We start from the raw sequence: 25,107 nt of genomic DNA, 5'->3' as shown, positions 1-25,107 counted from the left end.
GCAAGTAGGAAGCCCAGCTACTGCCACCACTGTCCCCAGCAGAGTCTGGCACCCTGTGCAACTGCTCCCCACAGCCACCCTTCCCCCCATCAAGAAGAGTGGCTCTGGGGCTTCCTACATGCCTAGGTCAGCCAGGGACTATGGCAGTAGGGGCAGTTTTCCCCTTCCTGCATCTGTTTCCTGCCCCACCCCGTAGAGTTCCCTGCTGGCTTGAGGACTCCAACCACACTTGTCTCCATCTTCCACCATGGTCTGAAAGGCAGAGTGTCGTACCCCTCTTTACTAAATCTGAGATCCTCCCCTGCTCCTGTATACTTCATATCAGTTTGGTACACTGGTGCAAACTGCACTGCTGTTCAGAATGAACAGAAATCCAACTTTTCCAGTGCAACTGCACACAGCTCATGCTGTCATAGTGTCTCAGCACTAAGTGGTGGGGAAGTGGGGAAGCAGGTAAAATATCCTATTTGCTGTCAGCAAATAACTACCCCAGAATAAACTGTGGGTACATGACACTAACAGTGATGTAGTTTCCCCCTGATTTTTTCCCTGGCAAATTCTAGGTCAGATTTAAGTGAGTTCACACAAATATAAGTATGTCAGATGTCTGGGGCCTATGAAGCATCAAGCACAGGCAACTGGTCAAACAATAACACCAAAAGGTGAAGGGTCACTAATTCTGTCCAAGCTAGCAAATCCTGTGTGTCCAAAGCATTCCTCTGGTATTAACTGGAATTCAGTTAGATTGCTCCTAATACCTACAGTTGCCAATGGGCAAATAAATAAGTTGGTGAGGTATTTTAAAAACCCCACCTACATACAAATTGCTAACAGGTAACTTTTTTGTTCAAACATTAGGGTTTCCAAGAACAGTATAATAAAAAGTTTATTCCAATGTGGGAAAAAATACATTGTTTACCAAACAACACTATTCAGACTGAAAATTTTAAACATAAACTATTAAATTGTTAAATATTTTAAGTTTAAATATTTAAATAGCTTGCTTTGATTTGACATCAACTTACCAAATATTGCGGGTGATATGGTAGTAATTTTATTTCCAAATAAGTGAAGCTTCTGTAGTGAACTGAGATACTTCAGCTGTTCTGGAACTTCCTCAAAGATATTGTTTCCCAAGTTTAGTTCTGTCAACTATAAAAAGAGGTTATAAACAAATAACCATCTAGCTTGCTGCTACCTCACAACAAAAAGGCAGCAAATACAAGCTAATCAAGTTTTAAAACATAGATATTACTGGGAATTTCAGAATTTAGAAATTTCCCTTCTATTCCTTCTAAACTACAAAAAAAATATCTGACACACGCTTACCCCAACATTAACAGAATTTCATATATGGGAGATTAGATTTAGGAAAGTTCCATTTTATTTTTCTATGGCATTAAAAATAAAGAAGCTAATTCATTACCAGAGACGTATATAACAAAACAATACCTCCAAGGAAAAGAGCTGTATTCTGCACGCTTATCCAACATTAAGGCACAGCTGTAACCCCTATGACTTGGATAGTTACTTGTGTAACCTGAAGTTTTAAACTGGAATTCGAGTAACTTCTGGAGGGATCTATTCCAAGAACTGCTGTACTGGGTTCAGTATACATGTGTATATGTGCACACTCCCAAAGAAAACAACTCCATGCCAATATAGAAAACCTCACACAGGTTTATATGAATATTTATATATTAATAATATCCAAATCCCAGAGGCTACTAAAGATAAATCCAAGCATAGAAGACAAAGAGCTTTCCAGAATCTCATTTCCAATGGCCTGCCTCTAAACCTCCCCAGCTGATACTGTAAGATGAGAATCACTTCAAACCCGGCTCTCTCCACATAGAATAAAACACCTTTTAAGTTATGGAAAAATGCACATAACATTTCTTGACACAGTTACAGTGGGATGAAGTTTTCTAAGTAACCTACTTTGACCTTAGCTTGAGCGTACAAAGGCAGGTGATTTAAAGAAAGGCATGTTTGGGTACTGTTTCAGGTTACCTTTAAAACCTGTAAATCAATGGACTGTTATGTTGTCTTAAACATTTCAGAGCAGTCACAGGTTGAGGGTTACTGTGACCTGCACAACTGTGACTTGCCACAAGAGGACCTTGCAGGCAGGAGTGTACAGGGGAGCCAGGACAATCCCTTCTCTCTGGTGGGAGAGGAAAGTGGCCTGCATCTCTCAGCAGAGAAACTAGCATGGGATCTGTGGCTTTCCTCACTCCCCTGCCAGCAGGAACAGGAGGGGTGAGGGAGCTGTGGGTGCAAGAGGAAAATCATTGAAAAAGCAAATTCCCGGATGTCGTTCTCCCCTTATACTCGGCCTTGGTGAGGCCACAGCCAGAGTACTGCATCCAGTTTTGGGCTCCACAATTCAAAAAAGATGTGGAGAAGCTTGAGAGAGTGCAGAGAAGAGCCATGTGCATGGTCAGAGGTCAGGAAAAGACATGACAACAGGCTGAGAGCCATGGGGCTCTTCAGCCTGGAAAAATGCAGGCTCGGGGTGATCTGATAGCCACCTACAAATTTATCAGGGGTGACCACCAGTATCTGGGGGAACGATTGTTCACCAGAGCACCCCAAGGGATGACGAGGTCGAATGGTCACAAACTCCTGCAAAACCATTTCAGGCTGGACATAAGAAAGAATTTCTTTACTGTCCAAGCCCCCAAGGTCTGGAACAGCCTGCCATCGGAGGTGGTTCAAGCACCTACACTGAACACCTTCAAGAACAAATTGGATGCTTATCTTGCTGGGATCCTATGACCCCAGCTGACTTCCTGCCCTTTGGGCAGGGGGCTGGACTCGATGAGCTCCCGAGGTCCCTTCCAGCCCTAATGTCTATGAAATCTATGAAACTGTTTGAAGTGAATGGGGGGGAAGAAGAGGAAGGTGTGACAAAAGTGGTTTGTTTTTTTAAAGGACCAAAAACTTGTACATATTTCCGTGGACTGGGTGAGGGGGGAGTTGCTTTCGTACCAGAGCCGAGACTCAGCGGGACCAGCACATGCCACACAGAGGAGGAGCTGACTCCCTTCAAGTGGCAGCGGCCGCCCACCCCCCGGTCTCCATGCCCGGGCTCATCCTCTCCTGAGAGGCCCCGCGGCACCGCCCCGGCTGCTTGAGCCGGCAGCGCACTGCGGACCTGCCCCTGGGGCTCAGGACCGGGTACCGGGGAAGCTGGGAGCCCGCTGCCCCGGTCCCAGGGCGCCTCCAGGCCGGTTTGGAGGTCACCCGGAGGCGCCGCCTGGAGCAGCGGGCAGGGCAGGACAGGACAGGACAGGGACGGTCCCTCACCCCACGCAGCGAAGCCAGCTCGGCGGGCAGGCGGCACAGCCCGTTGTCGCGCAGGCTTAGGCCGCGCAGGGCCCGCAGCGCCCCCGGGCCCCGCCGCAGCCGCAGCGCCCGCAGCTCAGCCATGGCGGCCCCGGGCACGCACCGCACCGTCCCCATAGCAACGGCGGACGGGCGGGGCGGGGTCACGCGACGCGCTCTCCAGCGGGCGGGAACTCCGCGGCTCTCAGGAGCTGCAGGAGGGAGACGCCGTGTCCCATGGCAGAGCGCGCCCGCCCCGCCGCCCTTACACTGGTGCCGAGCTCCAGGCAGCCAGGAAGCCCAGGGGGAGAGGGGAGGGGTGTCTTCTGGGCCACCTGCAAGCCTGGGGGGGACGTGGGTGCCTCAGGTCTAGAGTAACCATCACTCCAGATCCAAAAAGAGAGCTGGGGACACCTCACCCCAGCCCACAGCCCCATCCCCGCTGCCCCCCCCTCACTATGCTGGTGCCACACAATCCCAACCTGCAGCCCCCTGGCACTCAGAGCCCACGCTCCTGCCCCATGGTCCTGCCCCCCCATCCCGACTGGGATGCAGTGCAACAGCTCCAGTTCGTGGGGGCAGCGGCAGAGCAACTCCATCCCTGGCCCAGGCTGGAAAGGAGGATGCCTGTGGCACCCCTGCCTTGGGCTGGGGCTTCAGTGCCACACCAGGAGGCTTGCACACACCTACCCTCCCCTAGGCAGTATCTCCTGGGGCCACCTGGCCCTGGCAAGCAGAGGCACCTGCCCTGCCGTGGAGCTCCCCACTGCATTCAGAGGGCTCCCTCACCCCTTCCCCCACTGAAGGGCAGGCACCTTCCCTGCCCTGCTGCAGCCCCAGCACCCAGACAGCTTCCCCCAGTGCCACCACCCTTACCTCCAATTGCTCTCCCCTGTTCACACCGGCAGAGCAGAGCAAAATCCCAGATGGTATTTCAAAAAACTGCCCCAGCAGAGATGGGAGGACTCAAAAAGAGGACATGTCCAGGAAAACCCGGCCATATGGTAACCACTGGCAACAAATACATCGCCTAAGCATAGCAGCGCACCCCCTGTGAAGAGGCTGCAGCTGGTCGCCGCTCACCACGGACAGCATCTGCCGGCAGTCAGGAATCACTGCTGGCTCCTACTGACACTGCTGGCACCCCTGGTCAGCACTATCCACCCCCCCCACTGACACTACTGGCAGCATCTGCAGGAGCTCCCAGCTTACCACCGCCACTCTCCTGCCATTGCCATGCCCCCCCCAGTCACCAGAGGCACATGTCATTCATGATGGTAATCCTACTCAGGTCTCTTTCCTCAGAGCTAAGCACCAGATGTCCTACACCAACACAGCCTCATCAGTCTGGAAAGCGGCACTGGTACCACACTCTTCTGGCAGCTCCACAGGACACCGTCACCCCAGAGCAGCCACCAGGTTTGGGGCATCCTACTGGCCTGGTGTCATTTTCAGTCTGGCTTCGGTAGCGACCAAGCTGGTTAGTCTCATGTCTGGCTGCTTTCCGTTCCCCAGGCCACCTCACTGGATGCACTGCTGCAGCTGGGTTGAGTAGGGGCAAGTTTTAAACAGGAGCGTGAAATCTTGCCACTAGGCACCTTAACTCCCCTGTAGTCACACCCCTCCTAGCTATATGTATGTAAAGTTTTGGTTCTTCCTTGTAGTCCCTCTCCCAAAGATGGACACAACAGTCACAGCCAACTATTAATATATCCAAGCAAGAAGCATGGTGCCAAAGGGCACTGAAACACCTGTGGCGAGCTGACTGTTTGGATTTCATCAACGTTCTGGTTGCTCTTCATTTTTCAGAATCATCCCTTGTAATAAGACACCAATGTGCCCACTGACTCTTCCATTCACCTCCCCTTCAGATAAAATGCATTTTTGCCCAGAAACCAAATTTTTAATCATGTATGCATCCCTACTCTTATTAATCTGATTTCCAAAAAACAGGTTGTGTGCGACTCTGTTGAAATCCAAAAGCTTTACTGAAATTTACATATGTCACTCATTTCAATCACTACTGTAATTTTATCAAAAGCAAAAAGGTCTGTCCAGAAGGAAACATAAATAATCACTTAAGGGTCTAAGCATAATGATTTGAAGAGCTGAAATGTTTAAATTGGCTAATATGGCTACAAAAGGACGTAACTTTCTACCAGTATCTGAAGACTGGGACATCAACATACAAACATATTCAGATGGTTTAAGGGATGTAGCTAAAATAAGATCAAATGAATATGTAAAATGAAACAGGACAGTTTTTTTTTCCATAGTAGCTCTTATGGAAGTGTCAAGAGACATGGTTATCCTTCAATTTACAGTGAAAATTAAAAGCTAAAGTCAAACAGGAAAGTGCTGTGAGCAAGTTGGAGTGACTAATTTAGCAGTGAAGGTGAATAGAGACTGGGTATTGAAGGGGGGGGTGGGGGAGAGAGTGAGAGAAGGTAGCAGGGAAGCAGGGGAGGGAGAAAAAGAGCAGCTCTCCTTAGGGAGTAGCAACAGCTGGAGCTGAAGTAGCATCAGGAATGGACCCTCCAGTAATAAGACATAGTCTGGATCAGGCAGAAGTAGGGAAATCAACATACCACTTTTAACACTTGGATTGGATCAGACCTTTGCTGGCTGGATCCAGGCTCTTCACAGGCTGGACCCAACCCACAGGACATAGGTTGCTGACCTCTGTGATAGGCTGTTCTGTGTGGCTGCACAGGACAGGATTAGTAAATCTTAAAACTGCAAATGAAAATTTGGTTGGATTAACAAAAAAAACCTTCCTAAGTAAAAGGGCAGGTAAGCACTGGAACATATTAGCTAGAAAGGCTGAGGCATCTCCATCATCGGATGTTTTTAGGAGCTGGTTAAGCAAACACATGGCTGGGATGGTTTAGAGAGGGATGGTCCTGCCTTGTTCAGGGGAGGGGCTGGACTAAATGACCCATTGAGTTCCCTTACAGCTCTATTTTCTTATGATTCTACACTTCAGAGGGAAAGTGCAACAACACATCCAAGGAGGACTCTACTGAAAAAGCTTATGAAAGTGCAATTGATGCGACTCTACTAACAACTTGTAAAAATAAAATAAAAATATACTGTTGTGTCTCTGTTTTTTAACATTAGAGCTTTGCTTTTTAATAGTGGTTGTTGGAGAAGAGAAGCTGTAGGACCATGAAGACTTGAAAATCAAAGTTTATCAGTTGCAGGGGAAAACAGGAAGTAGCGAGTTAAAGAAGGCTGAAGTAGATGATTTACTTCAGGACAAACTGTTAAGTGGAAATTGTTTGTCTGCATTAAACATTTTCCCCCCAATTTGTCAAAAACTCAAACAACTGAAAGGAAAAGTTTCTACCAATTTATTAGTTTTGGCAAGTTCCATACAATATGAGCAAATGCCCTTTGCTCACTTTAAACATTATTTTGCTCTATACAAGTTGTAAACATTTTAAATTGGACAAACGGTTGGTACAGCCATTCCCAAATTTAGATATCATTTCCACCCACACCTGCTTTTTAGAATAAAAGCTGATTAACTAAAGATTTTTCACCAGCTACCTACAGCAAACAATATGAATTGCCCCCGACATCAATTTTAAAACTATATATTGTTGACCTACGGTGGTAGAACTCTATGTCATTTAGCTTTGCAAAGCAGAAGGCTGAGTCCTATGACCAAGACAAAAGCAACTGGGTTCATCCACTTGTTAAAATAAATATAGACCTGGTATACTTTTTGTTTGGTTAATACTTGATTTACCAGGCAACCTGTATGCTATGAAACACAGAATCAAATATTATTTGTGTGTTAAAAATGCCTTAAAAACAGCATTCCTGAAAGTCCTCATCCACATCTTTTCTAGCAAGATCACAAAGTTATTTCATTAAACAAAAACCTTGGAACAAAAATGAGAGAAACAAGTTTTCCTTTTTTTGGTTTCTTGATAATGTATCAAATGTTAACCTAATTATTTTTCTTCTAGCATGCAACTGGCTGCATACGATTTAAAATACTGCATTTCAGACTGCAAAATGGATAAAAAGGTGGCAGTGCAATTGTTAATTTTCACCCATTTCCAGTCTTCTACAGCCATGAATAGTAAGTTCTCCTCCTACAAGATTATTTATGGAAACGAGTATAAAATATTTAAGGAATCAGCCAGCTGCAGAAGAAAAAGCAAAATTCTTAAACCTTGTTTACAAGACTAAGATGAAAGCCTGTTAAAGTAAATATTTGGTTTGTGATCCTTTGAATCAGATGAACCTAAGATTTTTAGTACTACTGGACTTGTTTCCATTTTTTACCTGGCTAAAGGTATTAGGAAGGTCCTCATCATTATAATGTTTCAGTTCAGTCTGGATGGGACTATTAAAATAGCATCACTTCTTGCTCTAGAATATTAATGTTAAAGTCTTTTACATGCCTTGATAAAAATCTCATGATCATCAAAAAAGTACTGAAAATTATTTAATGTGAGCTTGTGAATCTTCAGAAGAAATGCACAGAAGTAAGAACAAGCAGGCTATCCACATGTACTATTGATCTTTTCACTGGCAGGAATACTGTGTAAACCAAGCATATAATATACAAGTTACTCTGATGAATGCCAGAACTTTAAATAAGATTTTCTAAAACATAATTTCGTCAATATATCGAGGTACTCTTTATAAATAGCTATTTCTCATTAGATACTTGTGTGCCTTCCTTAAAAAAAAAAAAAAATATTCCAGGTAGTTTCATATTCCAATCTGTTTGGGAACTATCCAGAGCCCAAAGTTGCAATATACAATCATTACCCTTGTAGACTTGTGACCTCTGTATGTTAGCTACCATTTTCTGTAGCAGTGTCCGTTAGCAGTTTTACAGAATTATAATGTTCTCCTAATCCATAGGCATGTCTCATATACCTGAAAAACAAAAAAGGTGTTTTAAAACATTATCCTTCTTTCAACTATACAGTATATAAATTAACAAGCCCACTTTTTACTGAAAGGTAACTTCAGGAAATTTGAAAGTTCAAGATAGCATGGAAAAAAAAAAAATATACACACACACACTCAGCCACCCACCCTGGAAACCATGCGAGAAGCTTGATGTTATTTATATGTCAGATTTTGTATAAAATAGTACATTGAACCCACTTACAACTGTGTGGAAATCAGCTTTTGACTAAACAATGAAGCCTGACCAAAATGGCCTATTGACCAAAAATGGCCATGCAACAGTTTTCGATTATGACTTACTGACAATCATTTTATGATTATCTACAAGGCAAATTATACTGTAACACACTCTAAAAGTATGGTCCATACACCCAGATCAGTCACAAGGATTGGGGAATTTCAAACATGCAGCGGTGCCTTTCAGTACTGCAAACCCCTTTCTGAGCTGCAACATCATGAAAAAAAATGGTGCAGTTACACAAATCATTAATCTCACCTTCTGTGGAAAAAAAGCCCAAAGATTGTTAAAAAAAAAAAAAAAAGAGTAAAAATATCTACTTACACAAGTATTATTGGTTTGCCTGAATATTCTTCACCAACAATAATGGGAGGAGAATCCATCTGCACTACCTCAATTGGCATTTGCAGAATGTGCGATAAAGCACGCAGCTTTTAAGACAGGAAAACAATGCACAGAAAAATAGAATCAGATCTCATGGAAAAAAATCTTAGCTCTCAAAAAGTCATATTATCCGGTTATTTTAGGCCAGAATTTAGAGGTTTATTAGAAACTAGGTTTTAGTAAATCCTAAGTAAGTTCCTCCAATTCAGCAGAATGTTATTTTTTTTTTAATTGTCTAAATTGACTACTTTGCTTTGTTGAAAGAAATGTAGCAGTGTGCTAGCATACAATCGGAGAGAAACTTATTTATTTCTAATACCAAAGGTAAATGAACTACAAAACTATTTCAGATTAAATTACAAAATTTAATCACACATTGACACAGCAGTGGCTGCTTCAAGACTGGGGAGATGTAACAAGGATGTACTGAATATCCTATGACTGGGAGGTTTCAAGGAGTTGAGTGTTTAAGACTGACTGCAAATACCCTTAATATCTCCTTAATAAAGGCAGATGCTTACGCAACTTGGAAGTGAAAAGGCAGTCAAAAGGATATGGAACTGAAAAGGACTGAAATGGTAATGTATTTATATGCAAGAGAAAGGAATATCTAGCTGTGCATCCATATGTCAGTTTGTAATTGGATGATTCAAAGAAGAGTGTACGTATAAAAACGCGTGTTGTTGGGAGCACTTTGAATTTTGTATCCTGACATTTATCCTTTGTCAGTTGGCCAGACCAGCCGAATGACAGCAAATAAAGGGTATTTGGCTTCTATTTGGTTTTTACTATCTGACAAACCTGCAGCAGTTGGAATGGGAGAAAAGCCTCTAGAGGTTAACACACTTAATACCTTGCTGGATTTGGACTCAAGTCATTGGCAAGAGCTTAAAAACAATTTTATTTGCCTACAAAAGCGCTCCATTCAATATATAGAAGTTTCTCTTTCACATAAGTGAAGTGGGAACAATTCTACAATTGATTTATAAAATTTATTCATTGCCGTTTCAGTTTCATCAACAAAAAGATCGCCATACTCACTTCCAGCTGACCACCCCAAGCAGCTGTGTTTGCTATGTCATCACAGTACTTTGCAAACTCCTCTGCAGGAAAAAAAAAAAAAAAAAAAAAAAAAAAACCAAGCTCAGTAAACTTGTCAGTAAAACTCTTACCCAGATGTGGTTGATAGACAAATAGTGATAGGATATATTTAAGAAAAAATGCATTGATTAAAAAGAATAGGACACAGTATAAGGGAAAATATTCAAGACAGTATAAAAATAGACTTAAAAACGAAAAGCAGGCAAGGAATTAAAATAATGATTAAGTTACATGTTCTAGTACAAGCTAGAAAAAAATTAATAGAGGCAGACAAAGATGAATAAAAATGCATGCAAACTGTACGCTGAACCCTTAGCAAATGTGCAGATGACATGATGTTGGATAGCGTTCCACCTGGTCTGGAAAATAATGGCTAGGATTCAGAATGACCTGCACAAATTGGAAAAATGCTCCAAAATCAACTAGATGAAATTCACCAAGGACAAATATGAAGTCCTGTACTTGGAACAGAGAAAAAAAAAAGAAAAAAAAAATCACGTGCACAAATACAAGCTGGGGCATGATCAGCTTGGCTACAATACTGCAGAAATGAGTATAGGGGGGTTACAGTAGGCCATTAGTTGAAGTATGAATATGAGCCAAGTGTGACCTTGCTACAAGAAAAGGCCAATAGCATATTAGGTTATATTAACAGAAGTGCCAATTGAAAAGTTGAGAAAAAAGTGATTCTTCCATTCTAATCAGCACTGATAAGGCCTCAGCTAGAGTACTGTGGCCAGTCCAAGGCCCCTCACATCAAAAAAAGTAGTGGACAAATTAAAGTTCAGCGAAAAGTGACAAACATAAGAGATCTGTGAAACATTACGTACAAGGAAAAGCTAAAAGAACTAAGATAATTTAGGCTTGAAGAGGGAAGACTGATTTGGTATCAGTCTTCATATACTTGAAGGATGATTTTAAAGACAATAGAGATAGACTATTCTCTGTGGCTGTGAAGGGCAGGACTAGGAGCAAGCCACAAAATACAGTACAGGATATTTAGGTTGAATATTAAGTATTTTCTGACTATAAGGGTGGTTAAACATTGGAACAAGATACCCAAGACAGGCTGCAAAATCTCCAGCCCTGGACATTTTCAAAATTGGTTAGACAGATTTACTCAGGGGTGATCCTGCTTTGAGCAGTGGGCTGGACTAAGTAACCTAAGGGTTGATAATCTGTACAGGAGACATAAGAGACAGAAAAGTTAGAAGTACCACATCAGCCAAAAAAAAGCTGATTGCCAATAGTGTCAATTTTCCTTTTATTTGTGCACCTCTATTACTACACAATATTTCTGTTCTTTTAAACTGCAGTAGACAGCTTTGGAGAAGAGTACAACAGGGCCAGTAATCTCTTCCTCAAATGGTTAACTTGCCTTTTGTGCTAGCTAGGTTTAAGGTAAATTTTGCAAGTTTCAGAGCTAAGTGCAGTTCTGCCTCTCCTTCCAAACTCCCTCACCACAACCAATTGGGTTATTTCTCAACAAACAATGCTTAAAATCCAGAGAACTTTAAACTGTCACTACTGAGTCCATTCTTGGTGAAGAGTAAGACAAACAGACTATTATACACTCCAAGATGAATCATTTTCTTGGCTGAAGCATCCTCCTTAAAGAGACATAAAATGGGGTGACAGCAAACAAAGCAGTTCTTGACATGTGCTCAATTCATAGTCACTCAAAAAATTAAAAACGTCAATCTGACTTTCCAACCAGGATACTGTAAGCAAAAGGTATGAGGAAAACAGGCGAAGATTATTTAATTCTTTCCTATTACAAAAAAGAAACCCAACCTAATAGAAGACAGCACCTCTGGATGGATATACAGCAATACTAAATATGCAACTGCCATCTTAGCAGGTCCTTAAGAAAATGTGATAATGTTCACTACTGCAACTATAGTACTTACATACTTGCAACTATAGTACTTACATAGGATTCAAGCATTTTGCAAAGATCATCTACCCTCAATATTAAAATCTACTGCATCTGCAAAAATGTACTCTGCAACAGGACAGGGATTTGCTGGACAATGACTTCCTTAAGTTCACGCTGACACCAATTATACTACGTTTCTTCCCGAGAGAGCCTGATCAACAGATGCATATTTTCTGAAAAGATTCAGACTAAGAATTCAACTGTCCGCAGATTAACTTCATCTTGTTATATAGTTTAAAATGTAACAGACAAAATAACTCAAAAGACATGGTTATCACACCATTACCATCAACTCAAAACAATAAGTGATTCTGTTGGGTGTCAAAGATCAAAGTCTTTGATTTCAGATGCCGATGGCAAAAGGTCAGATGGCAAAAGGTCAGAGGCTAACACAACAAACTGTGGTTATAATTTATCCCTCTGTATTAACAGTGCTGCATATACACACCCCTGTCTGTACCTCATTTCAAATTACTTGAGCTTTTCATATGAAAGAGAGAAACTGACCTTGGCGGCCCAGCACAAAAGATAAAGTACCTATAGTAACGAGATTAGCTGACCTTAGTACAGTTGTAAAATTAAATATACTATGCGCGCCATCCTGTGACCAAACAGAACCAGTACCACCCAAGTAAAAATAACACCCTTTTTTTATGAAACCTGAGCAAACAAAGAAAGCACAAGTGCCAACTCATTAATTATTTATAATTGGCGTATAGTAAGTGGTCACCTGTGAAAAGTAAAACTTTGAAAGAACTTCTGCCCAAAGCAGAGAGCAGAGAACAGAGAACTGTGTATACACTCAAGAAGAACAAATCGTGCATCTCTCCGCCTACGTTATCTTTTTGGCGTACCCCCGCCCCCATCTCATCTTACCGGTCCATTTATCTATCTTTGGCGTTATCTTTCTTATCAAGAGCTCTTAGTAATCTGCAGACTGCAACGGCTTATACGAATCGCTCGGAAGCAACTGCCTTACCCACCCTGTAAGTGCTGGGTAACATGATATCTGCATGCTGTAACTAAATCAATCAGCTCCTCTCCCTATACTGCAAGCCATCAGTAGCATAAGTAAAATAAATCTTTTGTGAAACCATCACGCTGTGTTTAAATCATACTGACTCCTGCTCACCGTTATCACCCACCTGCCCAGTCATAAATCCCCCTCCTCGCGCCAAGCTGGTCGTGCCGACCCAGGCTCGCAGGTCAAGGGTGCACCAGCGTATGGGGCGCGACATTGGGTAGATGAGAACTTGCACAACCAGATAAAAGTTATATATCCTACAGGGGTAATTATACACATTCAAAGCAGTTACCTACTTAGAAATCAGATTATGATTCTGTCTGCACTAGACTACAGAATCCCAATTTGAAGGTTGTTTCAACTTTTCCTAGCTCATCAAGAAAAAAATATTGCTAAGCTCCAAAACTACTGGTAATATTTATATCACAACATTTTTAAAAGCCATTTAATAAACTATAGTTCTTACCTTGACTATACATATCTCCTGTATTGGGGTTCGTTAGAAATGGCAAGAAATCATCAACATGATTTTGCATATACTTTGCAGTTTGATTTCTCAGGGTTGCAACAGTCCAGGAGTTTTGGCAATCCTTGAGTTGATTTTCAATAGCTCGGTACATGCAGTGGCCATCTGATGGAATCTGCTTAATTGCTAACTGCCTTGCTGCCAATATGTGAGAAAGTTTTTGACTTTCAAGATGCCTGGCTCCTGTCAAGTTTTCTATCTCAGCTTCAGCTATCCTTTCTTCTCTTTCCTTCTCCAAAGCAGCCTTCTTCTCCTAAGAGTAAAAGAATAAATGGCATTTGTAAAGATGTGCTTTTAAAGCTGTGCTTTTAAAGCTGTAAAAAGAAATATATTACTCAAGTTTAAAATGTGTCCCAAGTCTTCCTGTAGCTCTTCATTTGCTGTTCAGTTCCATGAAGGTAATTTCCTAGATTTAGTTGTGTGCCTTACCAACATGGCAACGAGAAAACCTCCCAATTAGATAGTATATCATATTCATCTTTTAGAAAAGAACAAGCTACAAGTAACACAATTAAAAAGTTGAATTAGAATTGCTGAAGCTGCCTAAAGTTAGATAAATAAATTCAAGTAAGCCCATTAGTCTTACTTCAATTCTGGGGAAACTCTTTGAGAAGATTATCAAGGAGCACATCTGTGATGGGCCAGCAGCAGGGATGATGCTCAAGGGCAACCAGCACAGTTTTATTAGGGGCAGGTCCTGTCAGACAAACCCGACTGCCTTCTATGATCAGGTCACAAAAGCATTGGACACAGGTGTCGCAGTGGATGTAGTCTTTCTGGACTTCAGCATAGCTTTTGACATTGTCTCCCACCCCATTCTCATTAAAAAAACTAGGTGACTGTGGCATTGATGCCTACACAAATCAGATGGATTGCAAATTGGCTGAAGGGTCATACTCAGACAGTAGTGGTGGATGGGTCTTTTTCGACCTGGAGGGAAGTGAGCAGTGGGGTCCCCCAGGGCTCGGTCCTTGGGTCCACACTGTTCAATTTCTTTATTAGTGACTTGGACAAAGGGGTGGAAAACAGCCTGTTTAAATTTGCTGATGATACCAAGATTTGGAGTGAGGTGGGCACGCTAGTAGGGAAGGAAAGATTATAGCAGGACCTGGACAGGTTACAGGGGTGAGCTAACGAAAACAGGATGGGTTTCAATACTGAGTGCTGCACTTGGGCAGTAGTAACCAGCAGCACACTTATAAGATGGGAAACTCCCTTCTCAAGAGCATGGTAGCAGAAAGACATCTTGGAGTCATTACTGACTCCAAAATGAACATAGGCCGACAATGCAAGGTCACGGTCAGTAGGGCTAACCGTACTTTGTTATGCATCTACAGATGCATCTCAAGCAGGTCCAAAGAGGTGATCCTCCCCCTCTATGCAACACTGATCAGGCCACAGCTGGAGTACTGCATTCAGTTCTGGGTGCTGCACTTTAGGAGGGATGCGGACAACACTGAGAGGGTCCAGAGGAGGGCCACCCACATGATTCAGGGACAGCAGGGCAGACCCTACGAAGAGAGGCTACGGGACCTTAACCTGTTCAGCCTTCTCAAGAGAAGGCTGAGAGGGGACTTGGTGGCTGTCTATAAACTCATGGGGTGGGGGGGAGACACCAGCAGGGTTTGGGAGAGACCTTGTTCCCCCTAGTGCCCCCCAGGGTAACAAGGAATAACAGCCACAGGTTGTTAGAGAGTAGGTTTAGACTAGATATCAGGAGACACTACTTCACAGTCAGGGCAGCTAGGATCTGGAACTAACTTCCAAGGGAAGTGGTGCTGGCTCCTACCCTGGAGGTCTTTAAGAGCAGGCTTGACATCTACCTGGCTGGGGTCATTTGAGCCCGGTTTCTCTCTCCTGCCCAGGGCAGGGGGTCGGACCTGATGATCTACAAAGTCCCTCCCGACCCTGCTTCTATGAATAAGTGCCTAACTAAGGAACATATAAAAGAAAACTTTAGCTTTCAAGTTTCTATTAGCCAGATCAACTCAGGAAGCCAATGAAAGAAAATGAAAATTTCTTAATACAAATATTATTAGACATGTTACATGTTTTACTTTGTTCCATTATGTATCTTTTTTTATATAGTCAGCTTGCTTAGCAAAAAAAGTGCCTGGAATACCACAGAGGAGGTTCTTTTAAAGCAGCTGGAAAACTGAAGCCCTGACTACTTCTATAGATTCGTAGATGCTAGGGTCAGAAGGGACCTCAGTAGATCATGGAATCCGAACCCCTGCCCTGGGCAGGAAAGAGCACTGGGTTCAGATGACCACAGCCAGGTGCATGCCTAGCCTCTTCTTAAAGACCCCCAAGGTAGAGGAGAGCACCACCTCCCTTGGAAGCCCATTCCAGGTTCTGGCAACCCTTACTATGAAAAAGTTCTTCCTAATGTCCAACCGAAATCTGATCTCCATCAATTTGTGGCCGTTATTCCTAGTTATTCCAAGGGGTGCCCTAGTAAATAGAGCAGCTCCTATTCACTGTCTATAAATTCATCAGGAAAGGGCAGCAGTCACAAGATCACCTCTCAGCCTTCTCTTGCTAAGGTTGAAGAGATCTAGGTCCCTCAGTCTCTCCTTGTAGGGCCTTGCCTGCAGGCCTCTGACCACACAAGTGGCCCTCTGGACCCTCTCAAGATTCTCTGCATCCCTCTTGAAGTGCAGCACCCAAAAAACTGGACACAGTACTCCGACTGTAGCCTGACCACCTCCTTGGACCTGTTCGTCATGCATCTGCTAATGCATTCTGGTCATTAATAATACTTTTTGTATAAACAGACAAACCAATGAACTCCAGTGTTGTGGTTAGCTCCAGTCTGGGTTGCCAGAATGTTACCCGGGCATAGGCTCTGTATTCTCACATTTGTACACTGCTCTCCCCATTCAGCACTCAAGCTCCAAGAACCTTCTGGACAGCAACCCCTAGTTACCAAAAAAAGAGCCCTCTTATAGCATTTCCAGTTTAAGAAATTATTTAAGGTCCACAGAGACACTTTGCCTCAGTGCCTTCGCTAAACGTCAGGGCTCTAGGACAGGGGTCAGCAACTTTTTAGGAATGGTGGGCTGCTGCTTACAAGGCAGCCACTGCCGTAGGCCACAAATCCACTCCACAGCACCCCAGCCCCCGCTGCTATGTGCTGTATTTTGCACCCCCAAATGCAACCCCTGCTTATCCGCACCACCAAAAGCTATTGTTTCCTGTGGCTAATGGCTATTAGGGGAGAGGAAAATTCAGTGACATGGGTGAGTGGAGACTGCAGTAGCACAATGAATTAAAAAGAGCGTTAGGCAGGGGCAGGGTGATAGCAGGCAGCTCAGGTGCCTAGGTGGGGATCAGTGGCATGTGGCAGAGGATTGCATGGCACAGGATAGAGAACATGCTCCCACTGCTATGTACCACCAATCATTGGCCTTCCTTGCCCCCAAGCCATATCTAATTTCTTCGTAGGCTGAACTTAGCCCACAGGCCCCAAGTTGCCAACCCCAGCTCTAGGACATAAGGGCTCCAAGTAGTGAGAATACGCAAAAAATCAACATCCTGAAATAACTACATGGTTAACACAGTAAGTAATGATTCTTATTTCTTCCAGGAAGCTTCTGCTTTTACCACCCTGGCAAATATAGTAAGCAGACTATCCCACAGAAGGATAAAATTCAGAAGTTCTAATTAAGTAAGAATTATGAAATTATCCTCTCAAAATGAGTGTGAAGTCAACATGCTACTCAAGTGTACTATTTCAAAATATCCACAGAATTCTAGGTGGCAGCCCTGCTGATATGTAACACAAAAACATCATACAAGAAGGCCACCTGCACACTTTGTTAGCCTTGGTACAGTCCACTAGAAAACTATTGGCCTAATGAGCTTTACAGGAGAAACTGATGTTGAATGAGGTCAAATATCAGCCAACACTGTAGTGCAAAAAAGGCCAGCACTCCTTTAAAGACAACACTGATACTGGATTCATACCCTCCTCTTCTGTGCTTTTGATATTCGAGGTTGCTGAATCTGCTGTTCTGATCCATCAAGCTCCAAACTTGCAACACCATCCGCCACAGAATCCATCTAGAAACAAAATATGTTGGAATTGAGTTTAATATTAATGAGACTAGAAAACATCAAAAAGAAATTATTGAAATATGGCACACATATCCAGTCTATTCCAGTTACAGCTCAGCAGTTTAATGTCTTACACAACTGATTCTGATTCAATTCTAGAACATTTATTTATGTAAAGTTTTGTTTGCATCCCTTCCATCACTTTACCATTATTTATCACTTACTAGGTCCTCATCCATTTTTCTTTACAGTTAATTCAGTGGTGCTCAACCTCCAGCTCCTGGGGCTATACTGAGACTAAAACCATGTCATCTGGTCCACAGGTCTCCTCAGGGGCCTAGCAATCTCAACAAAATCATAGAATCATAAAAAAAAAAAAAAAAAAGAGGTGGAAGGGACGTCAGAAAGTCAACTAGTCCAACCTCCTGCTCAAAGCATGACCATCCCAAATTAGATCATCCCAGCCAAGGTTTTGTCTAGCCCAGTCTTAAAAACCCCCAAGGATAACCTGTTCCAGTGCTTTGCTACTCTCCTAGTGAGAACTTTTAAACTTCTCTTGCTGAAACTTGAGACCATTGCTCCTTGCTCTGTCATGTCACCACTGAGAAACATCTACCTCCATTCTCTTTGGAACCACCCTTTGGGTAGCTGAAGGCTGCTATTATATCCCCTCTGTCTTCTCTTCTCCAGATTAAATAAGACCAGTTCCCTCAGCCTCTACTTAAAAGTCATGTGCCCCAGTCCCTTCACCATATTGTTGCCCTCTCTGCTGTACTCCCTCCAGCTTGTCTACATCCTTTCTGTAGTGGAGGGCCCAAAACTGGACACTATACTCGAGATGTGGCCTCACCAGTACTGAATAGAGGGGAATAATCACTTTCCTTGATTTAATGGCAATACTCCTACCAATGCAGCCCAGTATGCCATTAGCCTTCTTGGCAACAAAGGCACACTGTTGGCTTATATTCAACTTATTGTCCACTGTAACTCCCAGGTCCTTTTCTGCAGACCTGCTACCCAGCCAGTCAGCCACCAGCCTGTACAGGTGCACGGGATTCTTCCATCCTATGCGTACTTGTTGAGCCTCATGAGATTCCTTTGGTCTCAGATGATTCCCAATCATTAATTGGATGAATAACCCACAAACTGGGTTAATCAAATCATGATTTTTCCATTCATGGGTAGTTCTCTCAGCCAGTTAGCAGCATCAGATCCTGAGACTGCAAGCTCTTTGGTGTAAAGACCTTATTCTTTTTACTTTACTATAAACAGGCAGATGCTTTAGTAGTTCTTTATAATTCAGAGAAAATTGCTTAATTTTAGATAATTAATGTGAAATACATGACCAGGAAACTATATCCAAACAGCATCTAGTGCTATACTTCTGTTGATGATGTAATTCTTTTAATAGGAGAAAGTGATGTAACATATGCCTAAGGGGCACAGTAGTGAAAATCTGGTAAAACTGAGTAAAGGATTTATTGTCACCCCAATAATGAAAGGTACAAAAAACAGGTTTTGTGCCCTAAATCTAGTATTTTATTAATAAATTAATTCTCAGCTACATAATGTCAGGTTACTGAAATTAAAACTTGCCCCTAAAAGGTTCCAAGCAAGATTAAACATGACTTATACCTTATTCTTCTCAGGTAAATTCTCCTTCAGCTGCTCTAGTTCTTCCTTATGTTTCTGTTCCAGTTCTGCTTCCAGTTTGGCAACATCATCAGCCAGCTGTTTTCTCCTTTTTTTGTCATTCTTGGGAACAGCATTTTTCATACTTTGAATCTTGGCTGTTGGAAAAGTAGTGAGACAAGTATTAGGTTCTAAAAACAGAATATGTTAAAATCACTTATAAACATTAGGGTGACAACTTTATTTGTTGCTCCTTTGCTGCTAAATTTCTAGACCCCTGGGGAGCCCTAGAGGCCAGATAATGTGGGCCTGCATGGCCAGATCCAGACATATGGGGTTGGGCCAGCTCACAGCCAGATCTAGGCATGCAGGGTTGGGTTGATGTGCTGGACTGCACCCATGGACTGACCTCCGATACAGGATCTGGCCCCCCAAACCATCCCCATACCACTCATTCAGCCCACAGAACCAGAAGTTTATGGGGTAGAATGAGCTCTACTGGCCCAGAACAAAATATCACATTACTTTAACCTCTAAGCTTCAGAGATAGCTCAATATAAAAGCTATACAAATGGTCCTATGCTTTGCAGTGACCTGAATGAAAAACCAAAACTTCAAACAGATCTTAGAGTTTTAAAAACTAGATGTGAACTCTACAGCTTGAGTGACTCTCACAAATATAGAAACAGACATAATCACTCAATTTGCTTTTCTGTCTGCCATATTTAAACCACCACCTACTATAGCTACAGAGTAGGGATGGCCAATTATTTCAACTGGAAAACTACTTTATGAGTTTTGGTGAGTTATCAAGGGCCATACACATAAAATCTTTCAGATGTTTCTTTATATATAACTTGTTAAAATGATGAGCCATATACTACATATCAACCATCTGCTAAACCATATTTTAATCTTATTTCCAAAAATATTTTTTTATCTGGATTTATGTTTTTCTGAGTAGTGAATATAGATGTGACTGCATAATAGCTCAAAATAAAGTCTTACTCTTTTGTATTGTGAAGTAGGGTATGAGGGTTGAAGGTGTGTGGGAGGATGATAGGAGGGGGTGGGCATGTGGTGTGTGTCAGGGGGGTCCACACGTGTGTAGGGGGATGGAACACGCATGTCAGGGATGCCCACAGGTTAGGTCCTGGGAGCTGACCAGGGGTGGGGACAGGGAGGGAAAAAGGGCATGTGCAGCAGGGTTCACCCAGGTGCTGAAGTACAGATGCAAACGCAGACGTGGTCTGCCCCCTCCACCCAGCCACCTGGCCCGCAGCTGCTCCACATGGCGTTGAGCCTCATCTGCTCCCATCCAGGGTAGCCCGCACCCGCCAGACAGCACTGCCTCAGACTTGGCATAAAGCTTCCTGGTGGGGCTGTTGCTGGAGCCACCCAGGTACTGCTCAGCTCCTCTTGCCTCCAGCAGCTCCTTCTTTTCCTGCCCCTGTTGCACTGCTCCAGGCAGAAGGTGCCCATCCAGGCAAGGGGAAAGCTGCAGCCAGGCAGCTCCTACTCCAGCATGCAGAGCTCCAGCTCCTAGCCACTTTCCACCCATTCTGCCCATCTGGTGCAAAAAGTAGCCACCTGTGAGAGGCTGAGTAGGTGGAAGATGGCTGGGAGCTGGAGCTTCAGGTGGAGCCCCTGTGCACTGGCCCAGGATCCACACACCTGCAGCTCCCCACCACCTGGATGGGTTCATGGTGTCTGCATGTGTCCCCGTGGCCACTGTCACTTCCTCAAGTTAGCTGCTGCCTGGAGCAGTTCAGCAGAGACAAGAGGAAGAAAAGGAGCTACTGATGGCAGGGGGAGCTGAGCAGTACCTAGGCAGTTGCAAGTGCACTGGGGTTGGCCCCACCAGGAAGCCATGCACACTGGCCAGGGATGTCAGCAGGCACAGGCAGGAGTGCAGCACAGGCTTCCCTGGGCAGAAGCCAGCAGGGCTCAGCCCCTTATGGAAAACCGCAGGTGCAGCCATGAACTAGAAATCAATTGGTGGGTGTCTGCCCACAAGCCAGATCCAATCAGTTGGTGGGCTAGATCCACCCTGCGGACTGTATTTTGCACACCACTGCTATAGAGAACTTTTTTCCTTGAAGACTACCGACCTGTCCATTTGCCATTAGGGCGAACACACTCTTTGGTTCGGGTGAATCCCAGTTGCACAGTCTCAGGGGAAATCAAAAATAGTTTCAAGCAAAGTATTTTAGAACCCTACATTACTGCAAACCTACCTTTTAACTTGACAAACTTAAATGATATTAAAGATGAAGCACTAGATGTTTCTGACTGGGCATTAGAACTTTTTCGCAAGTCCCTTTACATTAGATTATTACCTTATATTATTTTTTTAACTAACAACATGGAGATAAGCAGAAACACTCCTGTTAAGGCCACATTACAGCTGGGAAGTTTTGGGGGAAAACAGAAAATAAGAACACGTCAGGGTCAAAGCCCCACAGTGAAAACATGAGAATGGGAAAGGTGAGAGACCAAAGTTTGCAGCACATGAACTGAATCTGAGAGGCAGAAGGCACGGGAGAGACTACTTCATAGGCACCCTACAGCAAGGCAGTCTGCTGTGTTAGTCTGAAGTGGAGCAGAAGGCAGGGCATAGCTGCACACTTAGCACCCCTCTACATGTGCAAATTAGGGATATGCCGATAAAGATTTTTTTGGCCAATACCGAAGGCTGATTATTAACCAGCCACATCAGTCGATACTGATCTGACTGCCAATATGCAGCCCAGCAGCTTAGAAAGCAGCATCCGGAAGGTAAGCCGGGGGTGGGGGGGGCAGGGAGGAGAGAAGGGGCATAGGAGGGGTGGATTGAGGCAGGGAGTGGGGCATGGGCAGGCACTGCCCAGCCAAGGTGGGGTGGGGGACAGAGCCACAGGCAGCTTGTCCAACGGGGGGGAAGTGGCAGCTCCCACCATTGTGTGCATCCCTGGGAAAAGCATAGGAGAAATATGCCGATTGGATTTGTGTATGGATCGAGGGCAAGCCGCCCACTGTGGGCTTGGGGTCAGAGGCTGGGCTGGGGCTGCGCTGGGGGTGGGCAATGGTAGCACTGGGAGGGGGGACTACAGCCACCCCAAAATACCCCATGGCCCCCCCTCCCAGTGGTGCCACTACCCTCCCCACCTCCACCCACCCCGAGCACAGCCCCAACCCTCCCACCAGGAAGAGTTCAATGCAGCTCCCAGCTCCAAACTTGCAGCAGGCAGCCTGCCCTTGTGCCCCCCAGATTTGTGCATGGGACATGGCTCCCATACCTCCTGCGGGAAGCATGCAGTGCTGGAAACCGTCCTCCCCACCCCCTGGATGAGCCACCCACCGCTCCATCCCATGCCCTGTCCCACTTACCCCAGCCCCACTCACTGTGGGGGGCCTCAATCTGCCCCCACTATGTTCCTTCCCCCACAAACTTACCAGATAGATGCTGCTCTCCAAGCTGCTGGGCTGCATTCCTGCCCACGTGCATGCTACTGCTGTGCACATGCACACAACATTTATCAGTGACATTATCAACCACATTGGCCAAAAAAAGCCAATTGCCAATCATGTTAATTTTCCTTTTATTGGTGCTGATACGATATGGACAAACATATCAGTGCACCTCTTTTGCAGATAAAGGCACAATGGGATCTAATGCACAATCTGCACAATCATGCCTCCTGCCATGCCACATGTGCATGACAAAAGATACTATTTTAGGATCATGCATTAGAGCTCATCATGCCTTACTACCACTGGAGGGCATGATCCCCTGCACTGGCTCTCACGGCTGCGAGCCCCACAGCGTTCTTCCCACTGCCCCCACTACAAGCCCTGCAGCCAACAAGGCTGTCCCTGCTGTGAGGCCCACAGTTGAACAGGCTCACAGCAGAGTCAGCAATGGGAATGCCATCATCACTGCAAGGCTTGTCAGCTGTGGGGCTGGCAGCAGGTGGTGCAGCCCCGCAGCTCAGAGCCCCTCAGGTGCCAGGGCTCCCAGCCACAGGGAAGCACCTGGCCATACATTTGCTTAGTGGCATGATTAGAACAAGCTACAAAGCTATCACACATTTTTTCTTAAGTAATTCTTTAACTTACTGCTTGCTTTATAACACCATCTAATGGATGAACTCGTAGCTGGATCACAACTTAAGGCATAATTACCTGGTTACTCCCCAGCCCCTGCTACACATTACATATATTATCAATCACACAATAAAGGTAGAGCAGAAGCATCCAAGTAATTCCCACACCACCCCAGTGACTGGGCAGCTATAAAAAGAGCCAGCCACCTACACCATTAGTATTGGAAAACACAGCAATGCTCTGGCTGGTTTCTAGCCAGCTTCCATTTGAGGCTGTAGCAGGGCCTTAAGGCTAAAAGCAGACAAGGCTTCCAGGCCTCCTCTGCAACAAAGCCCACGCAGGGCTGGGCCCATCGATCCCACACGAGGAACCTGCCAAGGGTCCGAATTAGCACTTGGCCTGGGGAATGCCTGATCCCAGTGAATTAATCTTGCCCCAGACTCCCCCGTCCCGGCTAAGCCTCTGGGCCACAGACGCATCCGCGCCCCGGCCGCCGCCCGCAGGGGAGATCCGGACCCGCCAGCAGACCGATGCCGAGGGTCATTATGACGCGCTGACGGCGACTGTGACGAAGCTGATGACAGCGCTCTTGGAACGCGGAGTCCTGGACTCCCCCGCCCGGGCCCGGCGCAGCGCAAGGGGCGGCCGCTGCCGGCCCCGCTCACCCTGCAGTTCCCGCTTCTCCCTGCGCTGCCGCCTGGCCAGCAGCTGCACCGTGGCCTCCGCCGGCTCGTCCTCCCCGGAGCCGTCCATGGGGCTGCCGGCAGCTTCCGGGAGGCCGCACGCCGCCCCGCCTCTGCCGCCGCCGCCGGCTCGCGAGGCGGTGGTGGCGCTCCAGCGTGGCCGCTCCCTCCCACCCAGCCCCGCGCCGCGCCGCTGAGGCGGGTCCCTGTGGCGGCCGCAGGGCGGGGCCGCGCCTCCTCCCTGCCCCGCCCTCCGAAGTAGAGCGAGGCGGGGGATTCAGATCTATATCTACACGCATGCGTATACGCACATATGCATACGGTTTGCTCTTTTGCTTTTTCCAGCTCTCCAGGTGCCTTGTCACACACTCTCTCACTCCAAACTTAATTATCTCAAGGACAAGCCTTTCTTTTTCCTAGAAAAGGAAAGACCTGAGTCGTCAGGTGCTGGGACAATAAATAGCATTGTGTATCACTCAAATGATGTTATGTGATTAGAGGTGCTGGTTGTAGCGGTGTTGGTCTAAGGACATAGGCAGACATGGTTCTTTGGGTAAATGTGATTATACATTACAGAATTGTGTAATTATACACTACAGAATTTTGAGTATTATAGAAATACCCAAATGTCCTCATACAGATCAAGGCCTCACCGTTATATTTTCTGAGTCTCAATTATAAGGCAACAGCAAACCCAAAACGGTTTTACAGAACACTGTCTGAAGGAATTTATACTTTTAATATTTTATTTTTCAGTCATCTGTGTGCCAACCTCTCTCTCAGGAGTTTTGATGAAAAAGGAACACCAATTTCAACTATCAGTCCAAACAGGCAGAAGAGTCTGTAAACATTGCATAATTTGCAAAACAAAAGTAGTAAAGGTTGCAAGATAAAACCCTAATTCACATGTAATTATATTGGCATTAATATTACTTTTATTTATATTATAATCAATAAGTCTTCCATGATATAAGATCAACTGTATAATTTTAAAAAGTGACAGAAACCTTTAAAATAATAGTAGACCAGATCTTCAGGTGGTATAACTAGATTGAGAGGCATCAATTTAACTAAAACTGCAATTTACATCAGCTGCAGAATGAGTTTGTCTACAAATGTTAAAGCAAAATATGCTGAGAGTATGCATTCCACTGCTTAGTAATTGTT

General features: G+C 44.6%; 2 protein-coding genes across 4 annotated transcripts in view; both read right to left on the bottom strand.

Moving 5' to 3' along the window:
- LRRC69 (leucine rich repeat containing 69) overlaps positions 1–6,574 on the bottom strand; it is an 87,931-nt gene extending 81,357 nt beyond the window's left edge. For all 3 annotated transcript variants that reach the window (XM_019550371.1, XM_019550379.1, XM_019550364.1), the window contains exons 1-2: positions 5,919–6,574; positions 1,026–1,152 (exon numbers count right to left, since the gene is read on the bottom strand). In XM_019550371.1, coding sequence (XP_019405916.1) covers positions 1,026–1,152; positions 5,919–5,999 — 208 coding nt within the window. In that variant the 5' untranslated portion in view covers positions 6,000–6,574. The remainder of the gene's footprint in view (positions 1–1,025; positions 1,153–5,918) is intronic.
- A 94-nt stretch (positions 6,575–6,668) lies between these two features.
- On the bottom strand, positions 6,669–24,094 carry OTUD6B (OTU domain containing 6B). The gene is made up of 7 exons (XM_019550388.1): positions 23,923–24,094; positions 19,175–19,329; positions 17,450–17,545; positions 13,421–13,733; positions 9,932–9,993; positions 8,831–8,937; positions 6,669–8,232 (listed from the first exon to the last, which is right to left on the bottom strand). Exons 1-7 carry the CDS (start codon positions 24,008–24,010, stop codon positions 8,148–8,150), a joined length of 906 nt encoding a protein of 301 aa, XP_019405933.1. The 5' UTR covers positions 24,011–24,094; the 3' UTR covers positions 6,669–8,147.
- Between the last annotated feature and the right edge of the window lie 1,013 nt (positions 24,095–25,107).

This window comes from Crocodylus porosus, unplaced genomic scaffold (assembly GCF_001723895.1).
Source record: "Crocodylus porosus isolate Cpor-Errol unplaced genomic scaffold, CroPor_comp1, whole genome shotgun sequence".
Taxonomy (NCBI): Eukaryota; Metazoa; Chordata; order Crocodylia; family Crocodylidae; genus Crocodylus; species Crocodylus porosus.
Note: the sequence above shows the minus strand (reverse complement) of the source record. Positions and strands in the feature narration are given on the sequence as shown.

Excerpts from the sequence above, each read along its gene's own strand:
- OTUD6B (XM_019550388.1), bottom strand. The coding sequence starts at position 24,010 with ATGGACGGCTCCGGGGAGGACGAGCCGGCGGAGGCCACGGTGCAGCTG. Across the intron at positions 17,546-19,174 it reads ATTTACCTGAGAAGAATAAG|ATGGATTCTGTGGCGGATGG; the intron begins GTATAAGTCATG and ends TTTTGTTTCTAG. Across the intron at positions 8,938-9,931 it reads CTTGGGGTGGTCAGCTGGAA|CTGCGTGCTTTATCGCACAT; the intron begins GTGAGTATGGCG and ends CTGTCTTAAAAG.